The sequence below is a fragment of the Euprymna scolopes genome, chromosome 23, assembly GCF_053919585.1.
Source record: "Euprymna scolopes isolate OS-2025 chromosome 23, ASM5391958v1, whole genome shotgun sequence".
Classification (NCBI taxonomy): domain Eukaryota; kingdom Metazoa; phylum Mollusca; class Cephalopoda; order Sepiida; family Sepiolidae; genus Euprymna; species Euprymna scolopes.
Genome location: NC_136504.1, coordinates 11947257 through 11970336, shown reverse-complemented (window position 1 = coordinate 11970336; position 23080 = coordinate 11947257). Strand labels below are relative to the sequence as shown.

Here is a 23080-nt window from a genome sequence, read left to right as displayed (position 1 = left end):
AACAAATCCTGACAAACTGCCCTCTTAAGTAAGACACTCTATCAAATCTCCAATTGTACACGCAATAACCCTTATCCCTGCGTGGCCTCCGGGCCTTGATAAGTGGTGTGGTGACCTCCATGTAAAAAAAAAAAAAAAAAGAATTAGTAATTATTTTCACGCTATAGTCACAGTTATATACATAGGCACCTAAGTTTAGGCTTGGCTAGTCTGTTACATGATCACATGGTTTGCTAAATAAATAGCGTTACGGAAAATGCGTGTGTGTGTGTGTGTGTGTGTTGAAAGAGATAATTACTTGTACGTTCATCCGTAGTTTTAAATAGTGAACGCTTACCAGCATTATAACGCGAGCGACTCGGTGAAAAGTTGTTGCACAGCTCCGATTGGTCCGATCACATCACGTGCACAAACATGGCTGCCTGCAGAGCTCTCGGTAGATTACTAGGTAAGCTCCGACGACGTTTTCTTCTTGTTTAGTTCGAATAACGCCGTTGTAATTTATTCGAAAAAGCCTATGAGACAACAGGTTAACATAAATTTATTTTATTTCTAAATGTGCCATTTTCATCCTCTCTGACACGATTAGAATTGCCAGATTGAGAAAGGAAAGCGAGTGAAGTACCTGTAGTGTATGGAAAAAAAAAAACAAACAAACAAAAACTCCGGTTCATTTTTTTTTTTTTTTTTTTTTTATCCTATTACCTTGACAAATATTTTCACCTTGACCTAGCCGGTATTTTTATTATTCTATTATTAAATACATTTAGTTAACCTAGAAGATGATTATTAATTCTTTTCGTTAATACTTGTCTCTAGATTTCCCTATTGACACTAAGACGCTCTTTCTATCTTGTCTCTAGTCTATAGGTGACCTTCCATTATTTTTTTTTTTATTTTTTCGATTCTGGAATAGTGTACCTTTCGAGAAATACGATTTGCGGATGCACGATTGAGGCATAATACTAGACTCTCGCTTAATTTAACTATATTGACTTAAATTCACCCCCCCCCCAAGAAAATGACGTATTAAGCCTAATTAATATTCCTAGCCTTTGATAATATCAATTATTGATAATTGATTTCTAGGGTTTGTATTACTGTACACATAGATTCGGAAAAGTTGTCAAAAAAACAAATATATAACAAATAAATGTTATCAAAGGCAAGATAAGTTACTTTTCTACCTAACTGGATATATTTTTTGTGTTTTTATTCAATGTAACATGTTTATTCAGCTCGAAAACATGCAGTGTTTACCGATGTATTGGAAAATTCAAAATGGCGCACGCGACTGCACGACTGTCTCTTTAACACGGTAAGTTTGGGAAAAGATGTTATAAATAATAAACTAGACAAAATACTATTAAAAAACAACCGAATATATGTCAACTTATGTCACGGTAACATATATTGAGCGAATTTCTAACAGTATTTTGTCTAGTTTATTATTCATAATACCTTTTCCCAAACTTACCCTCTCGTAGAGAGAGTCGGCCGCCATTTTGAATTTTCCTATACATCGGTAAACACTGCATGTTTTTCGAGCTGAATAAACATGTTACATTGAATAAAAACACAAAAAATGTATCCAGTTAGGTAGAAAAGTAACTTATCTCCCTCTTTAACACGGTAAGTTTGAGAAAGGTGTTATAAATAAAAAACTGGATAAAATACTGTTAAAAACTCGCTCAATATATGTTACCGTGACATATATTCGGCGGGTTTTTAATAGTATTTTTTCTAGTTTTTTATTTATAACACCTTTTCCCAAACTTACCGTGTTAAAGAGGGGTGAGGAGGAGGCGCCATCTTGAATTTTACAATACATCGGTAAACACTGTTTTTCGAGCTGAATAAACATGTTACATTGAATAAAAACGAAAAATATATCCAGTTAGGTAGAAGAGTAACTTATCTTGCCTTTGATAAAATTTATTTGTTATATATTTGTTTTTTGACAACTTTTTCGAATCTGTGTACAGACAGTAATACAAACCCGATTTCTAACATTAATGATATTGATAATTGATTTAACTTTGATAAAAAGGGTGCATGTTAAGATAGTCAACAGATCGATTTTTTTAATAACAATATCATTTTGGTACTTCTACAGTTTATCGCCGGAAATGGAGACGCCATTTTTTTTTTTTCGGGCACCTGTTGTCAAAATGAGGGAGAAATCGGTATTTTAAACTATGAACAAAGCATGGAATAAATTTAAAAAAAAAAAAATAGATGATGATTACTTTCGGAAAGAACTAATTACTACGTGCCCCAGCATAGTATAAACACCCCTAACCTCCTCATGTTAAGAACGGCTTTCGGAATAAACACCTCGAACTTCGAAACCCGTTCTTAACATGAGGTACTACTACTACGCTGGGTGAGGCAGGAAGCACGTAGTAATTACTTCTTTCCGGAAGTAATCATCATCTAGTTTGTTTGTTTTTTTTTAATTTTTTTTTTTTATTTCATGCTTTGCTTCAGTCATAGTTTCAAATACTGATTTCTCCTTCTTAGTTTGACGACAGGTGTCCGAAAAAATGGCGTCCCCATTTTCGGTGATAAACTGTCATATTTTTAAGCAAAAATAGTATCGACTTGTCCAAAATAGTAATATATCACAAAATCACTTTCATCTCGTAGAAAGTTATTTATAACTAAAAGTAATTCTTACGGAAAATTGGGTAAAATTGCATTTTTTCTTAGATGTTATAAAGTAGGTGGTGAAGAGTTCACACACACAGGAGTGATAACTCGGAACGCCTAATTTATATTAAATTTTAATGGCGACTAACTGTGTACCCTGTAGCAATAGACTTTTTTTTTTTTTTTTTTTTTACTAAGAACACGATAACAGTTGTCTTGCTGGATGAATTTTCGTAACTTTTGGATATATTAATTATTTGGACATGACAATGTAATATTGTTTTTTGCTTAAATTGACATATTTATAAAAATCAATCTTAAGCAGTAAGCACCCCCTCCCAAAATGTTAATTAACTTAATTTACTTAACCCCACCCCTTTCCTTACTGTTAGTGTTAACAGTTATTAAAAATAAAATCGCTTGTCCTTCCTTAAGCCTGGGCCCGAGTGGCAATATGGAAAAATAAACTAAAAAAAAAGTAATTAAAATAAACTAAAATTAATAATGACAAAGTACAAAGGGTGCACTCGATCTGAGTATTCCAAGATCATAAAAAAAAGTTGGTAGTTAAGTCCCGGCAAAGTTCGACAACTCTAGAAGGGTCACATCCGTATTTTACACCGTCAAATCACTAATATTTACGAATTAGTTTTAAAATAAAAAAATGTAATTAATATAAAAAAAAAGGTAAATTTATACAAATACCGTGACAGCGAATTAGTAGAAAAAAATGTACCCTAACCCAGTTTTCATATTCGTGTTCAGCACACCGAAACGTAACAGAATACTACGTAAAAGATTTTACGGTACTGGTCGCGGTAAGAGTTCCCTGCCGAACACCCTCCAAAAACAATGATGTCTCCCGTTTCTCGCGCAGCCGCAAAGGACATGTTTTAGTTGCCATAGTAACAACACTTTTTATCGACATTGTTTTACTGTTTAAAGACATTACTACACATTTATTAATAATATCTCACTTTTAATCACTTTTATCGACTTTTTAAAACTTTTTTTTTTACTCTTTTTAAATGACAACGTTAATGTTTATGAATATTGAAATAAAACATTACTACACATTTATTAATATCTTTTTTTTTCTTTACTGTTTATGTGTCAATTTTATCGACTTTTTCTTTTCTTATATTGAATATTGAAATAGAAGACATTACTACACATTTATTAATAATATCTTTTTTTTTTTTTACTGTTTTATTGTTTGTGTCACTTTTATCGACTTTTTCTTTTATGAAACTTATCGGCGGTTCTTGAAATTTACTTACCACAAAATGATGATAGAATAATAAATTTACTTACGTTTAATCAATGTTATTTTCTTTTTTAAATAGCATTTTCTTTTTAAATGACGACGTTTTTACTGTTTATGAATATTAAAAGAAAAATAATTACTAAACATTTATTAATAAGAAAATGGGTGCTAGTGCACTTATGATCCGCGCTATATTTTAAATCGTATTTCTAAGCTTAAAGTTTAATGTTCATAAACAGTAAAAACGTCGTCATTTAAAAAGAAAATGCTATTTAAAAAAGAAAATAACATTGATTAAACGTAAGTAAATTTATTATTCTATCATCATTTTGTGGTAAGTAAATTTCAAGAACCGCCGATAAGTTTCATAAAAGAAAAAGTCGATAAAAGTGACACAAACAGTAAAACAGTAAAAAAAAAAATAAAAAAAAAAAAGATATTATTAATAAATGTGTAGTAATGTCTTCTATTTCAATATTCAATATAAGAAAAGAAAAAGTCGATAAAATTGACACATAAACAGTAAAGAAAAAAAAAAGATATTAATAAATGTGTAATGTTTTATTTCAATATTCATAAACATTAACGTTGTCATTTAAAAAGAGTAAAAAAAAAAAAGTTTTAAAAAGTCGATAAAAGTGATTAAAAGTGAGATATTATTAATAAATGTGTAGTAATGTCTTTAAACAGTAAAACAATGTCGATAAAAAGTGTTACTATGGCAACTAAAACATGTCCTTTGCGGCTGCGCGGGAGAAACGGGAGACATCATTGTTTTTGGAGGGTGTTCGGCAGGGAACTCTTACCGCGACCAGTACCGATTTTACTAATTCGCTGTCACGGTGTTTGTATAATAATACCAAAAAAAAATGGTACTGGTCGCGGTAAGAGTTCCCTGCCGAACACCCTCAAAAAACAATGACTTCTCCCTGCGCAGCCGCAAAGGACATGTTTTAGTTGCCATAGTAACAACTTTTTATCGACATTGTTTTACTGTTTATGAATATTGAAATAAAATACATTACTACACATTAATAATATCTCACTTTTATCGACTTTTTAAAACTTTTTTTACTCTTTTTAAATGACAACGTTAATGTTTATGAATATTGAAATAAAATACATTACTAAACATTTATTAATATCTTTTTTTTTTTTTTTTTTTACTGTTTATGTGTCAATTTTATCGACTTTTTCTTTTCTTATATTGAAATATTATATATATGAAATATTGAAATTATTCTTATATTGAATATTGAAATAAAAGACATTACTACACATTTATTAATATCTTCTTGAATATTAAAATAATTTCCCAACTTTTTTCATTGCTATGTGTTTTTAGTTTTGTGTGTTGAATGAAACTTTTTTTTTTTTCTTTTTTTTTTTTTTTTTTCATTACAACAATAGTTATCGACCCCGGTTCTTTGGCTGACAAACGACATCTGTCGGCGGTTCTTGAAATTTACTTACCACAAAATGGTGATAGAATAATAAATTTACTTACGTTTAATCAATGTTATTTTCTTTTTTAAATAGCATTTTCTTTTTAAATGACGACGTTTTTACTGTTTATGAATATTAAAAGAAAAATAATTACTAAACATTTATTAATAAGAAAATGGGTGCTGGTGCACTTATGATCCGCGCTATATTTTAAGTCGTATTTCTAAGCTTAAAGTTTAATGTTTTTTTCGTGCTGAAATAACGTTATTATTTAAAAAGCCATTCTTAACATGGGGAGGGTGCAAGTTCGCCTAAAAAAGTAGAATCTCATTTTACGGAATTAGCTAAGAGTGTTAATTTACAATAACACCTATGGCACCATTGGCACTTCTGCATGTCAGTAACATGAAGCGAATGCGTGTAATTTAGTTTCAAGAACCGCCGACAGATGTCGTTTGTCAGCCAAAGAACCGGGGTCGATAACTATTGTTTTAATGAAAAAAAAAAAAGTTTCATTCAACACACAAAACTAAAAACACATAGAAATGAAAAAAGTTGGGAAATTATTTTAATATTCATTTTAAGAAAATGCTATTAAAAAAGAAAAAGTCGATAGAAGTGAGACATAAACAGTAAAACAGTAAAAAAAAAAAAAAGATATTATTAATAAATGTGTAAAACGTAGTCATTTAAAACAGAAAAGAAAAAGTCGATAAAAGTGACACAAAACGTAAAACAGTAAAAAAAAAAAGATATTATTAATAAATGTGTAGTAATGTCTTTTATTTCAATATTCAATATAAGAATAATTTCAATATTTCATATATATAATATTTCAATATAAGAAAAGAAAAAGTCGATAAAATTGACACATAAACAGTAAAAAAAAAAGAAAGATATTAATAAATGTTTAGTAATGTATTTTATTTCAATATTCATAAACATTAACGTTGTCATTTAAAAAGAGTAAAAAAAGTTTTAAAAAGTCGATAAAAGTGAGATATTATTAATGTGTAGTAATGTATTTTATTTCAATATTCATAAACAGTAAAACAATGTCGATAAAAAGTTGTTACTATGGCAACTAAAACATGTCCTTTGCGGCTGCGCAGGGAGAAGTCATTGTTTTTTGAGGGTGTTCGGCAGGGAACTCTTACCGCGACCAGTACCAAAAAAATATTTGGTATTTTTTTTTTTTTTTTTTTTTTTTTTTTAGATTAGGTCCACCTCCACAATTTTCTTTTAAATGACGACTTTTATAAGTTTTCTACTATGCTGAATACGGAAATCGCATTGAAAGTTTGCAGAAATAAGTAGTTATCAAGATATAAAAGTTGTATTATGCATTGTGTTCGTATTTGTATAACGGCCATCGTCTTTACGCGCGTGCGCGCACCATAAACAAATCTACGTGCGTAATAAAGATGGCCGCCAAAGAATACAATGCATAATACAACTTTTTATATCTCGATAACTAATTATTTCTGCAAAATTTCAAGGCGATTTTCGTACTCAGCATGGCCGAAAACCATTAAGAGAAAATTGTGGAGGTGGACCTAATCTGAAACTTTATCCAATATTTTAATATTGGAAGTAAGCACTTGATTAAATAAAGTAAACAAATAGAATATACATTTTTATATATTTATAACTTCATTACAGAAAAATGAAACAGTTTTTAGAAAGTATTATTGTCTTAACAGAAAAACGAACAAAATAAAATCTGGAGTAATGAACCACGTAACAAAATATAAATTTATACAAAATAAAACAACTTTGAAAATCGAGCATTTCTTAAAAAGTGTATTGTTGTCTTATGCTTTTAATAATTCGTGGAAATGCGTGTCCTTTTTCACGCCGTCTCCACAACTCTTCCATTATTATATATATATATATATATATATTTAAAAAATTTTTTATTACATTTTCACCTCAAACAAGGCACATTGCCACTTTGGTGTAGGGGGTTTACTATCAGGGGCAACAATTACTGGGGTAATTACAGGGATTTGGGCAGCAAGATGTCGGTTCATGTTGCACTTGAACTTCTGCACGTCAGTACAGTTGGGGAAGCAGGGACCTGGAATGGAATTCCAAAGTCTAGCGGTTCTGGGGAAGAAACTACTGGAGTAGAAAGATCTTCTACATCTAGGGATCTCTACTGTGTGGGGGTGGGATTTAACTGCCGGTTGGGTTTGTCGAGGGTGTCTACGTCGTGGGGGCACAAGTGCTTGCAGTTCGTCAGAGCATTCATCATTAAAATACTTGTAGAACAGGCAAAGGGATGCAACGTTTCGTCGATCGGACAGTCTGAAGCTTAGATGCCAGTTAAGGGCCTATCAGATTTGCGACTCTCTTTTGAACCTTGTCAAGGAGCGAGAGACTAGTAGCAGATGCACCAGCCCAAATATGACAGCAATACTCCATACATGGGTGAATGGTGGCTTTGTAGAGGTACAAGATACTTTCGGGTGTTAGTAGTTTTCTAGCACGGTAGAGAGAGCCCACCTTCCTTGCAGCGGCCCTGGCGATGCCTTCAATGTAATTGTTCCAACTCATGTTTCCTGTGAACGTTAGGCCAAGCAGTTTTAAAGATGTACTCTCAGATAAAGAGTCGTTGACCATTGCTATAGGTGGTAGAGAAGGTTTCTTGTAATTATTGAATGGAACTAGTGTAGTCTTGGCGGCATTGAACATGACCATCCATTTTTGTCCCCATTCCACTACAGATTGGTCATCCTCTAGTGTTTCTACCATTTCTTTAGATATGTGTCCATTTGTTTTCCTTTCATGCCTGTTATAGAGTGTGGTGTCAGCATATATACCCATCTCGGAGGCAATTTTGTCGGTCATTGATGAATATCAGGAACAGTAGAGGTCCGCATTTATATCATTGTTTCGATGTATGACTGTCGAGGACAACTTGGATTTTTCTCTTATCTAAAAAGGATTTAATTATGTTAAGTATTCTACCAGTGATACCGTATAATCTAATTTTCCTGAGGAGACCCTGTCAAAAGCCTTAGATATATCTAGAGCTACCGCTCTGCCCTCCCCTGCTTTGTCCAGTGAATGGTATATACATTCAGAGATTACAGTTAGGATGTCTGTTGTGGAACGGGCTTGTCTAAATCCATATTGTTGGTCAGTCAGAAGTTTAGCATCTGTAAGGTGATGGTTAATTAAGGTCTCAAATATTTTGGCAAAATTTGGTGGAAGGGAGGCTAATGAGGCGATAATTCAATAGGTCAATTCTTTCACCAGAATTCTTGAAGCAGTTTTCCAACAGCCCGGAAAGTAAGATTCATTAAGGCATTTGTTGTAGAGTTTGGAGAGAACTGGAGCTACTTCGGCTGAGCACTTTTTTAATAGCACAGCTGGGATGAGATTCGGTCCACATGCTTTTGAAGTGTCAAGGTTTTTTATGATAGCATGCACCTGAGCAGGGGTGATTTTCAGATCGTCTAGTGTGGCGTCTATCCGCATAGGGTGGTTGGAAGGGTTCAGTGTGGAGTTTGAAGCAAACCGACTGGCAAGCATGTTAGCCTTCTCTGTTGCTGAGCAAACAACCTCGTGAATTTTGGTTAGTGGGGGAATTGATTGCCCATTATTTACTACACTGTTGTAGATTTTCCAGAAGTCACGAGTTCCTAATTTTTGTGCTTCGATGCGTTTTTTAGTGGTTTCCGTAAATTCTCTCTTAGCTGTCGCTATTTCTTTCTTAACGTTACTTCTAGCTTCTATATACTTCTGTTTGTTTGAACTGGACTTATGTCGGTTAAATCTGTGGTATGCATGCTGCCTTTGAGCAATGGCAGTAGCGCAAGTCGAAGTAAACCATTAGGGAGAGTGGGGCTTGCTATAATTTTTCCGCATGAGAACATGTGCTTCGATTGCAGTTTTGAACCATTCGGTGGTCTCGTTTGCGCACTGTTCAGCAGGAAGAGAAAAAATATTTCCCCATGGAGCATTTCTGATAAGATCTCTGGCTTCCCAGTCAGCCTTTTTATAATATCTCGTTGTTTTGAGCACTGCCTCTTCAGTTTTGGCTCTAGAGTTTAGGGCGATTTCAACCATTATCACTGCATGATTAGATGGGAATGGAACAAATTTTCATTTTTTTATATTAATTATATTTTATATTAATTATATATTTTTTTATTTTAAAACTTTAATAATTTTTATTATTTTAAAACTAATAATTCGTAATATTCGTGATTTGACAGTGTAAAATACTGATGTATGTGACCCTTCTAGAGTTGTCGAACTTTGTCGGGAGTTAACTGCAAGACTGTCAAAAAGTGGCAACAAAGTTTTGTTTTTAATTCTAACCAGATAGTAATTTCAGATTCAGTTGTAAAATTTCAAAATCATTTTCAGACATCCTGTAGTAGTGACAAAATCGCCGTGGCGACCATTTAAAAGGGGGGGGGTGCTTATTTAGAATTACACTTAAAAATAAAAATGGTACTTATGCACCTATATTACCGTGCTGAAATAAAATGTTATTTAAAAAGCTGTTCTTAGCATGCGGAAGGGAGGGTGTTTTGTTACTATTTTGTATTTTGATTTAACAATTTAATAAACAGAAATTAAAAATTGGATTTAACTTGAAAATACTATTTAAAAAAAAAATAGCACAGTAACATAAATGCACAAGCACCTAAAATCCATTTGAGAAATATATACTTTAAATATGTAAACATGGGTTTATTACAATCCACAGACGTACGAAAAAGTGGTTAAAAAAAAATATTATCAAAGCAAGATAAGTTGCTCTTCTACCTATCCGAAAGTTTTTAGTGGTTTTACTCACTTTAAAACGTTTAAGTGGTTTGAAAATCATACAATGTTTATCGATATGTGAAAGACAAATGGAGACGAGCTGACTGTTAAATACATGAAGGTTGGAAAAATTGATAACATATTCTTAATTTTTTGACCACCTCTTCGTACATCTCCTGTTTACATGTTTAGAGTGTATATTTCTCAATACAAAATGTGTATTTCTCAATGGATTTTAATTCAAAAAGATTCCTCAACATCCAACAAAAAAAAATTCTCGCAATAAACTCACGCCATGATTTTAGTGAATGGCGAAAAATCTCTGTATGTACTTGTCATGGAACAAAAATGTCATATTCTAAAAATTACGTAAATTGATCAAGTAGTTTTTTGTCTTAAGAAAATTGAATTGGTAAATTTTATGATTTTTAGCGATTGGGGGACTTGTACAATGCACACATGCCAGTGTATTTTTATTTACTTTTTTTTTTTTTTTTTCCAGCAAATTATTATCGATTGAATACTTATCTTCTAGATTATAAAAACAAAGCAAGAAATTCAATATTTAAATAGCTGTAGGGTACTTGGTTTTTAATACAACGTTCTAGTAAATCGATCCCCCATATTGGAACCAATGGACAATCCAATGTATTCCGTATTGTTTTTACTCCTCGCCATTTTGTTTGCTAACACATTTGCAATTTTTGGTATTTATGCACTTTTGTTACTGTGCTGAAATAACGTTATTTTGGAAAACATTCTTAACATGGGAGGGTGTTTTGTAACTACTCTGCTTTCACCTAACAATTTAATAAAAAAAAAAAATATTTTAAATGTGAAACTTGAATTTAAGCTGAAAAAAAACTATTTAAAACTAGCACGGTAACAAAAGTGCATAAGCAACCCAATTTTTTTTTTATATATAATCTGGTAGATTAGTGTCAGTCGATAATAATCCATTGAAAAAGACAAAAAGAAAACAAAATGGGGGGGGGGGTTGCATTGTGATCCGATTAGCTATTAATAATAATAATGAAATAACATGGCCCATGAATCCCAGTAGTGAAATTGAGTTATTGCCTGTTGAATTTTAACACATTTAAAAAAAACATGAAATTTCCCAGTTCTCTCCTGTCTTATTCATAGAATTTGATTTCCTCATTTCAAAATGAAAACTACTTGATCAATTTACATGATTTTTGGAATATGACATCTTTGTTTGGTGACAAATACATACATCAAAAATTTGTATTTTCTATATTTTTTAATCACTTCAACATCCGATGCTAGTCTAACAGCACTGATGAACTGATACAGCGAAACAGTACTGTATGGGATGACACACACACATATATATATAGTGGCGCAAAAAAAGGAAGTCCACACTTGCATTTTTTCAAAAATTGTAAATTTAAGCTAAATTAAATGTAACTGTTTAAACAACCTATACCGCATTTGATTCGCCTTTTTATTCCTCTATAATTTTATCTTTTGACTTTTTATTGACGTATCCTTTTTTGCAAAGGAGTCACCACTTTATCAAAGCCTCGAGAGAAGGGTTAATAAATATACTGTGGTCAAGGGGAACATGTAGTAATCGTTAGTTGTGGAAATTTGATAAAGTGAATTAAGGGGATGGCTGATCAAGAATTTGTTCACGTTGGACTTGAAGACAACCACATTGTAATCTGTTTAGTTTTCCTGCTTTCCAACTGAGTTCCACAGGCATGCAGTTCTAAGAAAGGAGTTTTGTTCATGGAATCTACGTTTAGGTTTAGGCACAGATAAAGAGTGGGGGAGTTATGGATAGTGGTTTCAGCCAGACGAGTATTTTTCATGAAAGTCAAATCGGGAGACCATAGATTGGAGCTCAGATGATTACTTGCCATTAAATAATAAAGCAGAGACAGGCTCGCAATGTCTCTTCTGTGGGGAAAGAGATTGCAGGGAAGAGAAAAGGGCATCCCCCACTAAGTTACGAAGTTTACTTTGAACTCTGTCAAGGCAGGATAAGCCACTTCTAGCAGCTTCTTCCCAGTACTCTATCCTTGGATGTACTTGGCTCTTATATAAGTAGAGAATTGCATCCAGAGTGAAATATCTACTGGAGCAGTGGAACGATCCCACCATTTTTTCAGCAGCTTTGGCAATGGATTTGATGTACATGTTCCATTTCGAATCAGGAGTAAAGGTCAGACTTAGAAGCTTGTTAAAATATGGAGCCTCTCCAAAGACGAGAGCCATTCATTTTGATTGATGCCAGACGGGCATCAAAGCGTTGATGATGGAAAGATAGAATCTTGGGTTTTGGATGCATTAAAATTAGCCAGCCACCTCTTTCCCCATTGCACCACATGATTAAGATCAGAGGAGAGAGAATCAGAGAACTTGGTCGTTTACGGCCTGTGAAGTGTTGCCATACATGGCAGTGTCATCAGCATAAATGTCTACGAATGATATTAAGATGTGATTTGGATCATTTATGTAGATCAAAAAGAGAGTTGGGCTCGGGATGAACCCCTGAGGAACTGCAGCATTAATACTGTGAGCTTCTGATTTCTGCCCATCAACCACTCCTCACTCTTATGAATCTATCAGAGAGAAATGATTGTGAAAAGACATTTCCAGCTATACAGTAGCTGGAGATTTTGTGGAGTAGACCTTTATGCCATACTCTATCAGAAGCCTTTGATATGTCTAGAAAGGAAACCGCTGTCGATAGTCGCTAATGCTATAAGATATAACTGAGCACATCTGCTGTACATCTAGCAGAACGGAAACCATACTGCATGTCACTGAGGATGGTTATTTTTGCTGAGGTGGTTGACTACTTCTCTATTTAACAGATTCCAGCAACTTACTCATGATATACAGGAAACTTATTGGTCTATATATATTAAGAGGGAGATATCACCTGAATTTCTAAATACGAGACCTATTGATGAGGTTTTCCAGGGTGTTGGGAAGCATTTCTCTTTAAGATCACGCTTAAACAGCTTTGTAAGTAGTGTTCACGTCAATTTAAAAAATTAACTTCAAATCATGAAGGCAAAAAAAAAGCTCTGCAGCAACAAATGAGCTTAAAACCAGCTTAAAATATCCACTTTTTAGGCAGCGAAGCATCTGCTAATCGTAATTGTTGTTGTTCCAGGTTATACAACGTAACATTATTTCTTTGCAGGCAAAATGCCCACTAGGATATCTTTGCCATAATATTTTCGAAGTGACCACATGTATTACCATCTGTATAAAGCAGCTTCAATTCAACCTATGATGGAACTTATGCTGAACAAACACTTGACTTTCGGACTGATATTCAAGTGTGGTATTAAATGCCAACAATTAGAGCAACTAAAATTTGAGATTGTAGTAACGGTAATGTAGACAGGATGACCGACTGCTTCCATTCTCATGCTTTTGATGGCATTGTCTAATTTAAAATTTGTCATTTTCCAAATAAATAATTCAGTATAGTATATGTTCTATCAAAAGTCCTTGACTGGGACAATTTTAATTTTTGTATCACCCAATGTGCTCCTTTTAGGGAGCTAGATTTTTCCCATATAAAAAAAATCAACCTTACCAAACTTGACCCTCTGGGAAGGCAAAACATTTTAAGGTTCATAAACAAATATTGCATCTTTCACTGTAAACAAACAAGTTTTTTTAGCAGGGTGAGGGATCCAGTTTTGTTTTTTATTTGTTTTTTTTGTTTCCTTTTGGAGGGGGGGTATCAAGAATCGGAAAGCATGTATTTTCATTTTTTTTATTTTAGTTGAATTGTTTATCTGATATCAACCGTTTTTTAATTTTTTTTTCCAATTAGTGTTTAAATATTTTTATTGAAAATTCAATGTATTTTCTTTTTCCAGAAATAAGTTTTTTTTTTTTTTTTTTTTTTTTTTTTTTTTTTTCACAATCTCTTGTTTACAATTTTGATTTCTCTCATATTGAAAAATCTTTTCTTTTACTATGGTAAGACTTAAAATATTTTTTAATAGGATTATTCATGATTATTTGATATTGAACCACTTTCGATTTTATTTTGTATTCACAAAAAAAAATGGTTATCTGGAAGACTTACTAAAGTTATTAAACTTGACATTATTTTTACAAAACAAAGTTCACAATGGGATTCATTTGATAATCGTTATTATAATAATGTAAAGTCGAACCCCCCCCCACTTCTGCATTCAGACATTATAGCTCAGTAAACATAAGTGGTATATAGAATTTGACTGCTCACACTTTATGTCGATTCTTGATGTGTTTTTGAAAAATATATGCTTGTTGGTTCACTTTTCTACATTTTTTTTTGACTTGCCTGATTCCACTAAAATTGTAATATATAAAGGAAGTAATTTTTACTCTTGCACAAAAACGTACTTCCATCATCACTACTACATTAAACCAGGGAAGATCATCTTCATAGGATATGTTTTCTTGAAACTGCCATCATTATTTTATTTTCTGACTTGTTTATTAATATTTTCCTGCTGATACTTTTACGACCTAAATATGGGTTACTTCCTTCACTTTTGGGGTGCTTTGATTTTTAGGGAAATGTTCACACCAGTTTTGGAGTTTTATTTTAAGGTGTTTCATAATGGGAAAGAAATATTTTTGGGATGAGCCGGATTCAGAGAAATATTTTCAATGAAAGATTTACAGGTGTTATTAAATGTGAGAAAATTAAAACAATGTCACCATGTAAACAGAAAATGAGTTTAGAAATCTTATATTCATGAGATATTTTATGTATGTTTAAAATGAGAGGCTTACAGCTATAGGAAAACATAGAATGTTCCTGAATATTTTTAGAGTTCTTGTAAAAACAAAAGGGTTCATTAGCTGAGACATTAGTTAATCTGGGTTGATTAATTAATAGCCGTGAGTTTTAGATGTCAAGAAAATCATATTCAAAACTGTTCAGTTAAATAAATTATAATTCATTGAAAGTTTATAAGAGTCAATGTGCTTTTCTGTTGGTGAGATATTTCAGTCAGAAGGATTGGAAATATTTCAATGAATAAGTTTAACAGAGTGACAGGCGATAAAGTCGAGTTGTTTGTGCATGTAAGTGGAGAGAGATATCCCAGAGATGAGTGTCCAGTGACACTGATCTGCAGATTCAGGTTAACTGGGTTCCACTGATTTATTGAAGAAAAATTTGGCTTTTAAAGGGTTTAGGTAGCTCCCAGAAAAAACATTTCAAATAAATTCAGAAAGATTTCTGATTCGTTGGAAATATAATTGTTTTTATTTAAGATAGTATATGCGCAGACGATGTGCATACAAACGCGTTTATGCATTTTGATTTTGTACGTCGATGTGTAAAATACAGTTTGCACACATTTATTTATTTATTTTTTTGTTTTTAAATTTTTTTTTTCTCCTCGTAGAATTTGTATAAGAACATAACTTTTCTCTCTCCCAGGTTGTATCGAATACATTTGGTTGCTTACGTTCATCTTAGTTATCATTTGCATTTGATTACACTATTTCACCGCAATACGTACTTTTCTAATCAAATGCTGTTTAAGAACAAAAACAAAAATATCTTTGATGCCATGGTAGACCATGACGACAAAAACATTTTCTTTATTTTTCTTAGGAGTGGATCCATATTCACAACTTTTTTAAAGTCTTATTAAACAAAATACACTTGGCTGTTAGTCAAAAATAATTTTTCGTTATAGTCATCTAACGTACTTCCTAATTTCTGGTGTATTTACTACCAGAAGTGATGACAAGGCAAATCAGTTACTTTGCTTTTTTTTCTCTCCTACCTATATTTCCCTTGTACATGTACTTTTTTTTTTTTTTACTTTTTTTTATGTTTTTCATTTCTCTTTTATTTCTTTTCTTTTTTTTTATTCAATAATCATTGAAAAGTCTTATTTTAATTAAGTATTACTGAAATTATTTTTATTATTAAAAACACTTAAAATCTTTTAAAACTATTTTAGGAATATTAGGTATTCGATAAGTTTTTTTATGTTTGAAACTTTATTGTTTTGATTCCAATAATTTTATTTTTATAATTTCATAAACATAAGTTATATAAATTCAAATAAAAAAATATTTAATAAAAAAAAAACTTAATTTTTATATTTTCATAAATATTTCTATAAAATGAAGACTTATTTTTTATTTTTATTATAAAAAGTGCAAATAAAGATTTATATTTATCTGTATAATTTTAATTTTTATTGTATACTTTTCAATAATGTTTTTTTCATATTTGATTTCAATAAATTGGTTCACAATAGAAATACTGAAGAACAATAAGTTAAGGAACTAATTTGCCTTGTCACTGCTTCTGGAAGCAGCCACGCCGGAAATTAGAAAGTACATTAACTGACTATAACCTAATTTTTTGCTTTACCTGTTTCCCTTAAGCCAACAACAATGCTGCTGTCAGCATTTGCAATAAGAAAAAGAAAAATGCAAAAAGATCAATTTATTTACTAATTAATCTGCATGAATACAATTTTATCAACAAATTTCATAAAACAAATTAGTTTTATCAACATGTTTTTTGAATGGAAATGCATTTAAGATGTTTGTCAAAAACAATTTCTCACTTTACAATTTGTGACCTATTTGAGTTAATACAATTATAATTTATTAAAAGTTATGAATCTTTTACACTTGTGTAAATGTAGATTCCAAAAACGATTTTTATCTTCGTATAAAGACCTGGCTTAATCCTAACTCCTAATGAGATTTCTGATTTTTTTTTTTTGTCTGAATTAATACTCTAATATTTTTGTCCCCCCCCCCTCTTCAATTAAATCATTATTTTATATTTCTGCCAGGACATAGGTCCTGCTAGTCTACTATGTAAAGGAAAAGTGTCAATGTCTGACTAAAATTCAGTAACTACCAAGGATACACTTACAGAATTTGATGTAAGACTTATGTTGGCAACCTAGTTTTGGATAAAAAAAAATGCTGTAAAATTTTTTAGGGTCACCAGGGACCAAATTAGTTGGGAGGGGTGTTCCACTGATTATTTTTCCAGCAACACTGGGGTTAATCTGATGACTTATTTTACCTTTTCTTTCTATTATATTGTTCCCCAAAGAGATGGGGAGGGGTGAAAAACTAATGTGACTGGGGATTTGTAGAGAAGAGAGGTTTTAGAATAAGTTATGCACATGTTTTAAAACTTTCTTATACATGCTATCAGCGTAATCCTACTAATGTAGTAGTGAAGTTTTCAGAAAATTGATTTTAATCTGCCAGTTTAAACATTTTAGCAAACTAGTTCAAGCAAATGTTTTTAATTTGGTATGAAACTTTATTTTTATTTTTTTTAATTACTTGACTCCTTGTTTATTGCAGGCATAAACTTTAACAATGCTGATATTGAAAATTTTAAGATATATTGTTAATATGAATAGATCATTGTTTCAATTATTATGACCCTCTCAATACATATAATCAGGTGTGTATGTATACGATATCAACTACAAATGGCTTCCAAGTAGATAGGATTTATCTCGGCCACAATATAAAACTGACATAGTTTCTCTTCAAACTAGAACACAACTATTGACAACGCAAATTCATAATTACTTGAGCGTTTGAATTAAATTTTAATTTAGTAAACAAATGTAATTAATAATTTCAGTTTTAAATACATGATCAAACAAAAACATACTAGCATTATTTGCTGTATTTCTGTTAAGCATTCCAAGTTTAGACTTTTTACTTAAACATAGATTAATTTGTTAAAATTGATTTACAACTTGATAAATTTTCATAGTTCTTTGTTCCTAATAATGATTTTGAAGTGAAAATAATAAAAATCTTATCAGTTGGTAAATGAAGGTCAATATGTGTGTTATGCGAATAATGCTTAAGAACTTTCACTTGCTCTTCAGCCTAGTTTTATCATTGTGTTCTCGTTCTTATAAGTGTGTGTGTGTGTGTGTGTGTGTGTGTGTGTGTGTGTGTGTGTGTGTGTGTGTGTGTGTGTGTGTGTGTGTGTGTGTGTGTGTGTGTGTGTGTGTGTGTGTGTGTGTGTGAGAAAACTAATGGCACTTGTATTTGAATATATTATAGAAAATAGAAAGCCAAATAACAATGTCTATTTTTTTTTCTTTAAAATAAATAATTTATCTTAAAGAAAAAAACAAATTTTTGACTTGTTAAAAAGTCTTCATCAGGTTATGATTAGGGCTATGACAACAGCATATTCTTTTCATTGTTTTGACTCTTGAGTATATATCCAACACACACAATTAATCAACCGAGGATCACATCATTCTCCATAAAAACATAAGATATCAATGGATATATACCTGAGAATCAACAAGGAAAAACAAATGCTGTTGTCATAACGCCTAAAACTCGGCCATGTGTGGCACAAGACAGAACATTTAAAACCAACCATGAATAACATCTCAATAGAACCTTATCCACAAGGGATTTATATCTATGATATAAATATGATTTACAAACAAAACAATGTCATAACCTGATGAAAAATTTTTTATTCTTTAAGATAAATAAATTTATTTTGGAGAAAAGAAAAACATTGTTATTTGGCTTTTTACATAATTCATGTATATATGATGATTGCCACTTTTATAAAGGCCGTTCCTATAAAATTGCAATGTCTGCTTGTTGGCACGCAGATCGATTTTATTTTTACAAGTCTTGCTATAGATATGACATTTCCGTTTTTACATCTATGTTGCTTCACACTTGTTTAGTTGACTCATACCATAGGATCTCGTAACTCGATAGACAAGCTCTTGGCAGGTACTCTGCCGCATAAACTAAACACATGGTAAAATTGAAATGTGGTTGGGATGCATAGCGCCGATTGTTTCTGCAAACCACGATTGAAAATGGAGTACTCCATATGCTTTGTTTCAAATCTGTTGAAGCCATCACAGATACACTTGTACCAGAGCCATCCTCTCCCTGTCTCCCATGTTCATATGAAGGATTTTCAGGTTTTTATTACAAAGCTAAAATGTAACTTGGGTTTGTGTTTCAGACGTTTTTCATGCAGCAGTTTCCCATGTAACAGTTGCTAAAAGAACCTGTAATCTCTCATCCTAAGTGCCCTACACAGTGCATTTGACTGCATATACAATGCTTGCCAGTTCATTTTGCTCTAGAACATTGTATGATTGTCAGTTAATATTTAGGATCCTCCCGAGACAGGTGGAATCTCTCTAGAACTTCAATGCATCTACAATACATAGTTCATATCTTTGATGAATGCGGAACATAGAAAATGTATGGCTCGTGTACAGTTTTATTTTGATAGTAATGCCGCCTCTGTCTGACCATGTGCACTTTTTCAAATCTACGAAAGGCTTTACTAACCTCTTCAATTTTAAAAGTATCTGTTTTGAGGGATCCATCTCGGGAGAGAGTGCTACCAAAGTTTACTAATGAGTCCACTTTATCTAACTACCTTCGTGTAAATGTTGGGCTCTAAATACTGAAGTCCTCGGAAATATTAAGCATTACCTTAGTTTTCTCTAGATTGATGGGGAATCCAAAGGTGGCACGTTTGAAAGAATAAGTCTATTATCATGTGAATCTTCTCCTGTGCATGTTATCATTTGCATCTTCTCTTCTGTGTGGGCAACGCAGATGGCGTCATCGGCATAGACAAGTTACCATACAGGGGTTTGGAAGATCTTTGACGTTGCATTAAGATGGATTAAAGACTCTACCAGTAGTTCGGAAACATGAGAACACTGGCATTCCAGTTTTTAAAGGTGGAGAATGCCATTGCTAAATATATATCCAATTTTACCGAGGATTGTACATAATGCTGCTCTATTAAATGTTGAAAGTTTTTATCGGGTCTACAAAATCATGATAATGACATTCGTTGTTCGATGAACTTTCCTGAAGTTGTTGGACAAAAAAGATTGTATCCATCATGCCAAGACCTAATGTAAAGTCCTTTTGACATTCTGGAATAACACTGGCACACTCTCATAGTAAAGTGGTTAAGCAAGATTTTTGCAAATACTTTACTCAATCACATTAAGGTTTGTACTTTTTATAATTTCCACAAACTGATTAGGTTCCTTTTCCCTTGTATAACAACATCAAAGTTGGATCCATCCAATCGTGAGGTACAGATGCACTAGCAGTATCAGAAATTTGGGGATATTCGCAGGCGAAGTCGCCATTTTGAATATACACCTATCTTTCTATCAGATTTTAATAATAGTAAAACGTAATTTAAACCCGTAAATTTTATTTCAATAAAACGAGCAAAGACCAAATTTTAATATCATAAAAGCTTTAATAGAGAAATAAACAATTTTATTTATTTTTCCGTCGATTTCTTCACTTAAGTGACACTTAACATTCGAACAATAACATTACTTGAATCTTACGATAATTATTTTAACGGCAAAATAAAGAACTTACCTGGTTAATGAGTAAGATATGCTTTCTTTTAATCTTCCTGTATGAGAATTTATTCATATTTATGTATTATAATCCATGTATTTTTAAATGGAAGGATTTTTCCAACACACGGCGACGACGGCGTGTCTTTAAAGCAAGTTGTGACGACACCGGAAAGTGAAAAATTATCTCTTACTTATGTACGGAGGCTTATAAGTGTAAAAAAAAACCACTAATTCAGAAACCTTAATAATCTCGATATTGGATTATATTCCTTCAAATTTTCCACTTTTAAAGGTTTTCGGAGGCGCTGAAAACATAAATAAACATATATACGGCAAACGAAACTAATAGTTTCCAAGATAAAAAATTTTACAAATGGTCACAAAGTGGGGGGTCACTTTTCTATAATGATGTGACGTCAAATGGGCACCCACTTTATGGCCACATTGCAATGAACAGATTGACGGTAGCAGTACGTTTTTGCCTGACTTAAGGGAGATAACTTGTCCGGTTTTTTTTTATTTTTTGTGCCTTGACGCTATCGTAGACAAAATCTGATAGTTTTCATTTTTTCATTAAGACGGATTACTATATGACGCAGATGTTCAATGGTATTTTTCTTTTTTTAATATCTTAAAGAAATACCTGAATATTTTTTTTTATTATACTATAAATCTGCATTACCCGAATTCGTCTTTGTTTTTTTATATATCGAAAAAAAGGAAACCAGGAATTAAATATAATTATATCAACTGATGGACTATTAATTACTGGAACATTCTAAACAAAACTTAAGCTTCCACGTAAAAAAACAAAAACAAAAAAAAAACACGTGGTTATCGAAAAAAGAAGGATTTAAATTTTGGACTTTACCGGTAAATTACCAGATAAGTAATATTCTTTTGTTGTTTTAAATTTGAGTATTTTATTTATTCATGTTTTATCTTCAATTTGTGATATATAAAACGTTTCAAGCAAAATTAATTATTAAATTTCTCATAGACATTCCAAAATGGGGGGGTGAATTTATAAAACAACGTTTGTCTATAATATTATATTTAGTTTATCGGAAAGAGCATAAAATTTTACATTCACCCTGAAAAAAACGTAACAATTGAACGAATAGGAAAATTTTGATAGATTTTTAAAGTTTAAAAATTGAAAAATATTCATCTCATAAAAATCAATTGATTTCATTACGTAACAAAATGGCTCCCTAGAGCGCACGCACGCACTTTGTAAACAATGTTTTTTAAACAATGAAAAATAATATTTCTATTATTTTTTAAACAACTTAAATAGTTTATTTTGGAAGCATATTCTATAAAGAAAATAAATAACCCACTTTAGAAAGAGAAATTACGAGTTTTCTATATTTTAATCGCAGTTTTCTGTTAGGGGTGTCAAAAATTCCCCCAAATTTCTGATACTGCTACAGATGCACCTATCTGTATGTCTGATATTAATCGCTAAACTTGTGGAACGATTTTTGTCATCCCCAAAACCGAGAACCTCAACAGGGATGACATCAGGCTTAGTTGACTTCCCGATATTAATTTTCTTGATTGTATTATGAATCTCATCATCGATCACTGACGGATTATAGGATAGATCTGAAAACTGTTCAGTTTAATTTCATGTCTTTGGGACTTTTATGGAAGAGGGACCCATTTTTGAACCTTAATGGTTCCATAGATGAGAATTATGGTCTTCAGACTTGCTTACGCAAGTGCTACATGGATTTGATATCATTTTTTATTTATTTTTTAAATATTCTGCCATCATTGTTTTTATTTTCTGAATATTGCACTGAAGTGCAGACTTTACATATATATCTTGCTGTTGCGGGTGCACATTTTTTATTTATTTTTTGAATATTCTGCCATCATTGTTTTTATTTTCTGAATATTGCACTGAAGTGCAGACTTTACATACATATCTTGCTGTTGCGGGTGCACATTTTTTATTTATTTTTTGAATATTCTGCCATCATTGTTTTTATTTTCTGAATATTGCACTGAAGTGCAGACTTTACATACATATCTTGCTGTTGCGGGTGCACTGGTATAGCCTATTTTTCTTTTCTGTAATCTTGTTCATCTGAGTCATTGCCATTCAACAAAATGATTTTGCTTCCTCAAACTAAGAATCTCCAATTGTTTTCGTGTACCATCAAGCTCTACATTCTTGAACACATCTTAAAGATTGCCACATGCACTCATGTCTAATCTAGATATATCAATGTGTTTGGGAATTTTTATTCTTTGAGAGTGAGAATTACACATATGAAGCTTTAATTTATCATACAGAAACTTGTGTTCTGAATCACACTCTACACCTCGCATAACCCTTACCATGCACACTTCCTAAAAATTTTGCCTTCAACTAATAATATAATCAAGAATGTGTCCATACTTTGACTATGGGTGGATCAAGTTGCCTTATGGGTAACCTTCTGATGTAAGAATGTGTTACAGATGGCAAGACTAAATTTTGAGCAGAACTGAAGAAGGTGAATACCATTGCAAT

The 23080-nt window shown here is 32.0% G+C and overlaps 1 protein-coding gene across 1 annotated transcript in view; it reads left to right on the top strand.

Annotated features, from left to right (window-relative positions):
• Positions 1–305: 305 nt before the first annotated feature.
• Positions 306–23080, top strand: part of LOC145245756 (succinate--CoA ligase [ADP/GDP-forming] subunit alpha, mitochondrial-like) — a 47508-nt gene continuing 24733 nt past the window's right edge. The window contains exon 1 of the mRNA XM_080107354.1: positions 306–448. Coding sequence (XP_079963480.1) covers positions 415–448 — 34 coding nt within the window. The 5' untranslated portion in view covers positions 306–414. The remainder of the gene's footprint in view (positions 449–23080) is intronic.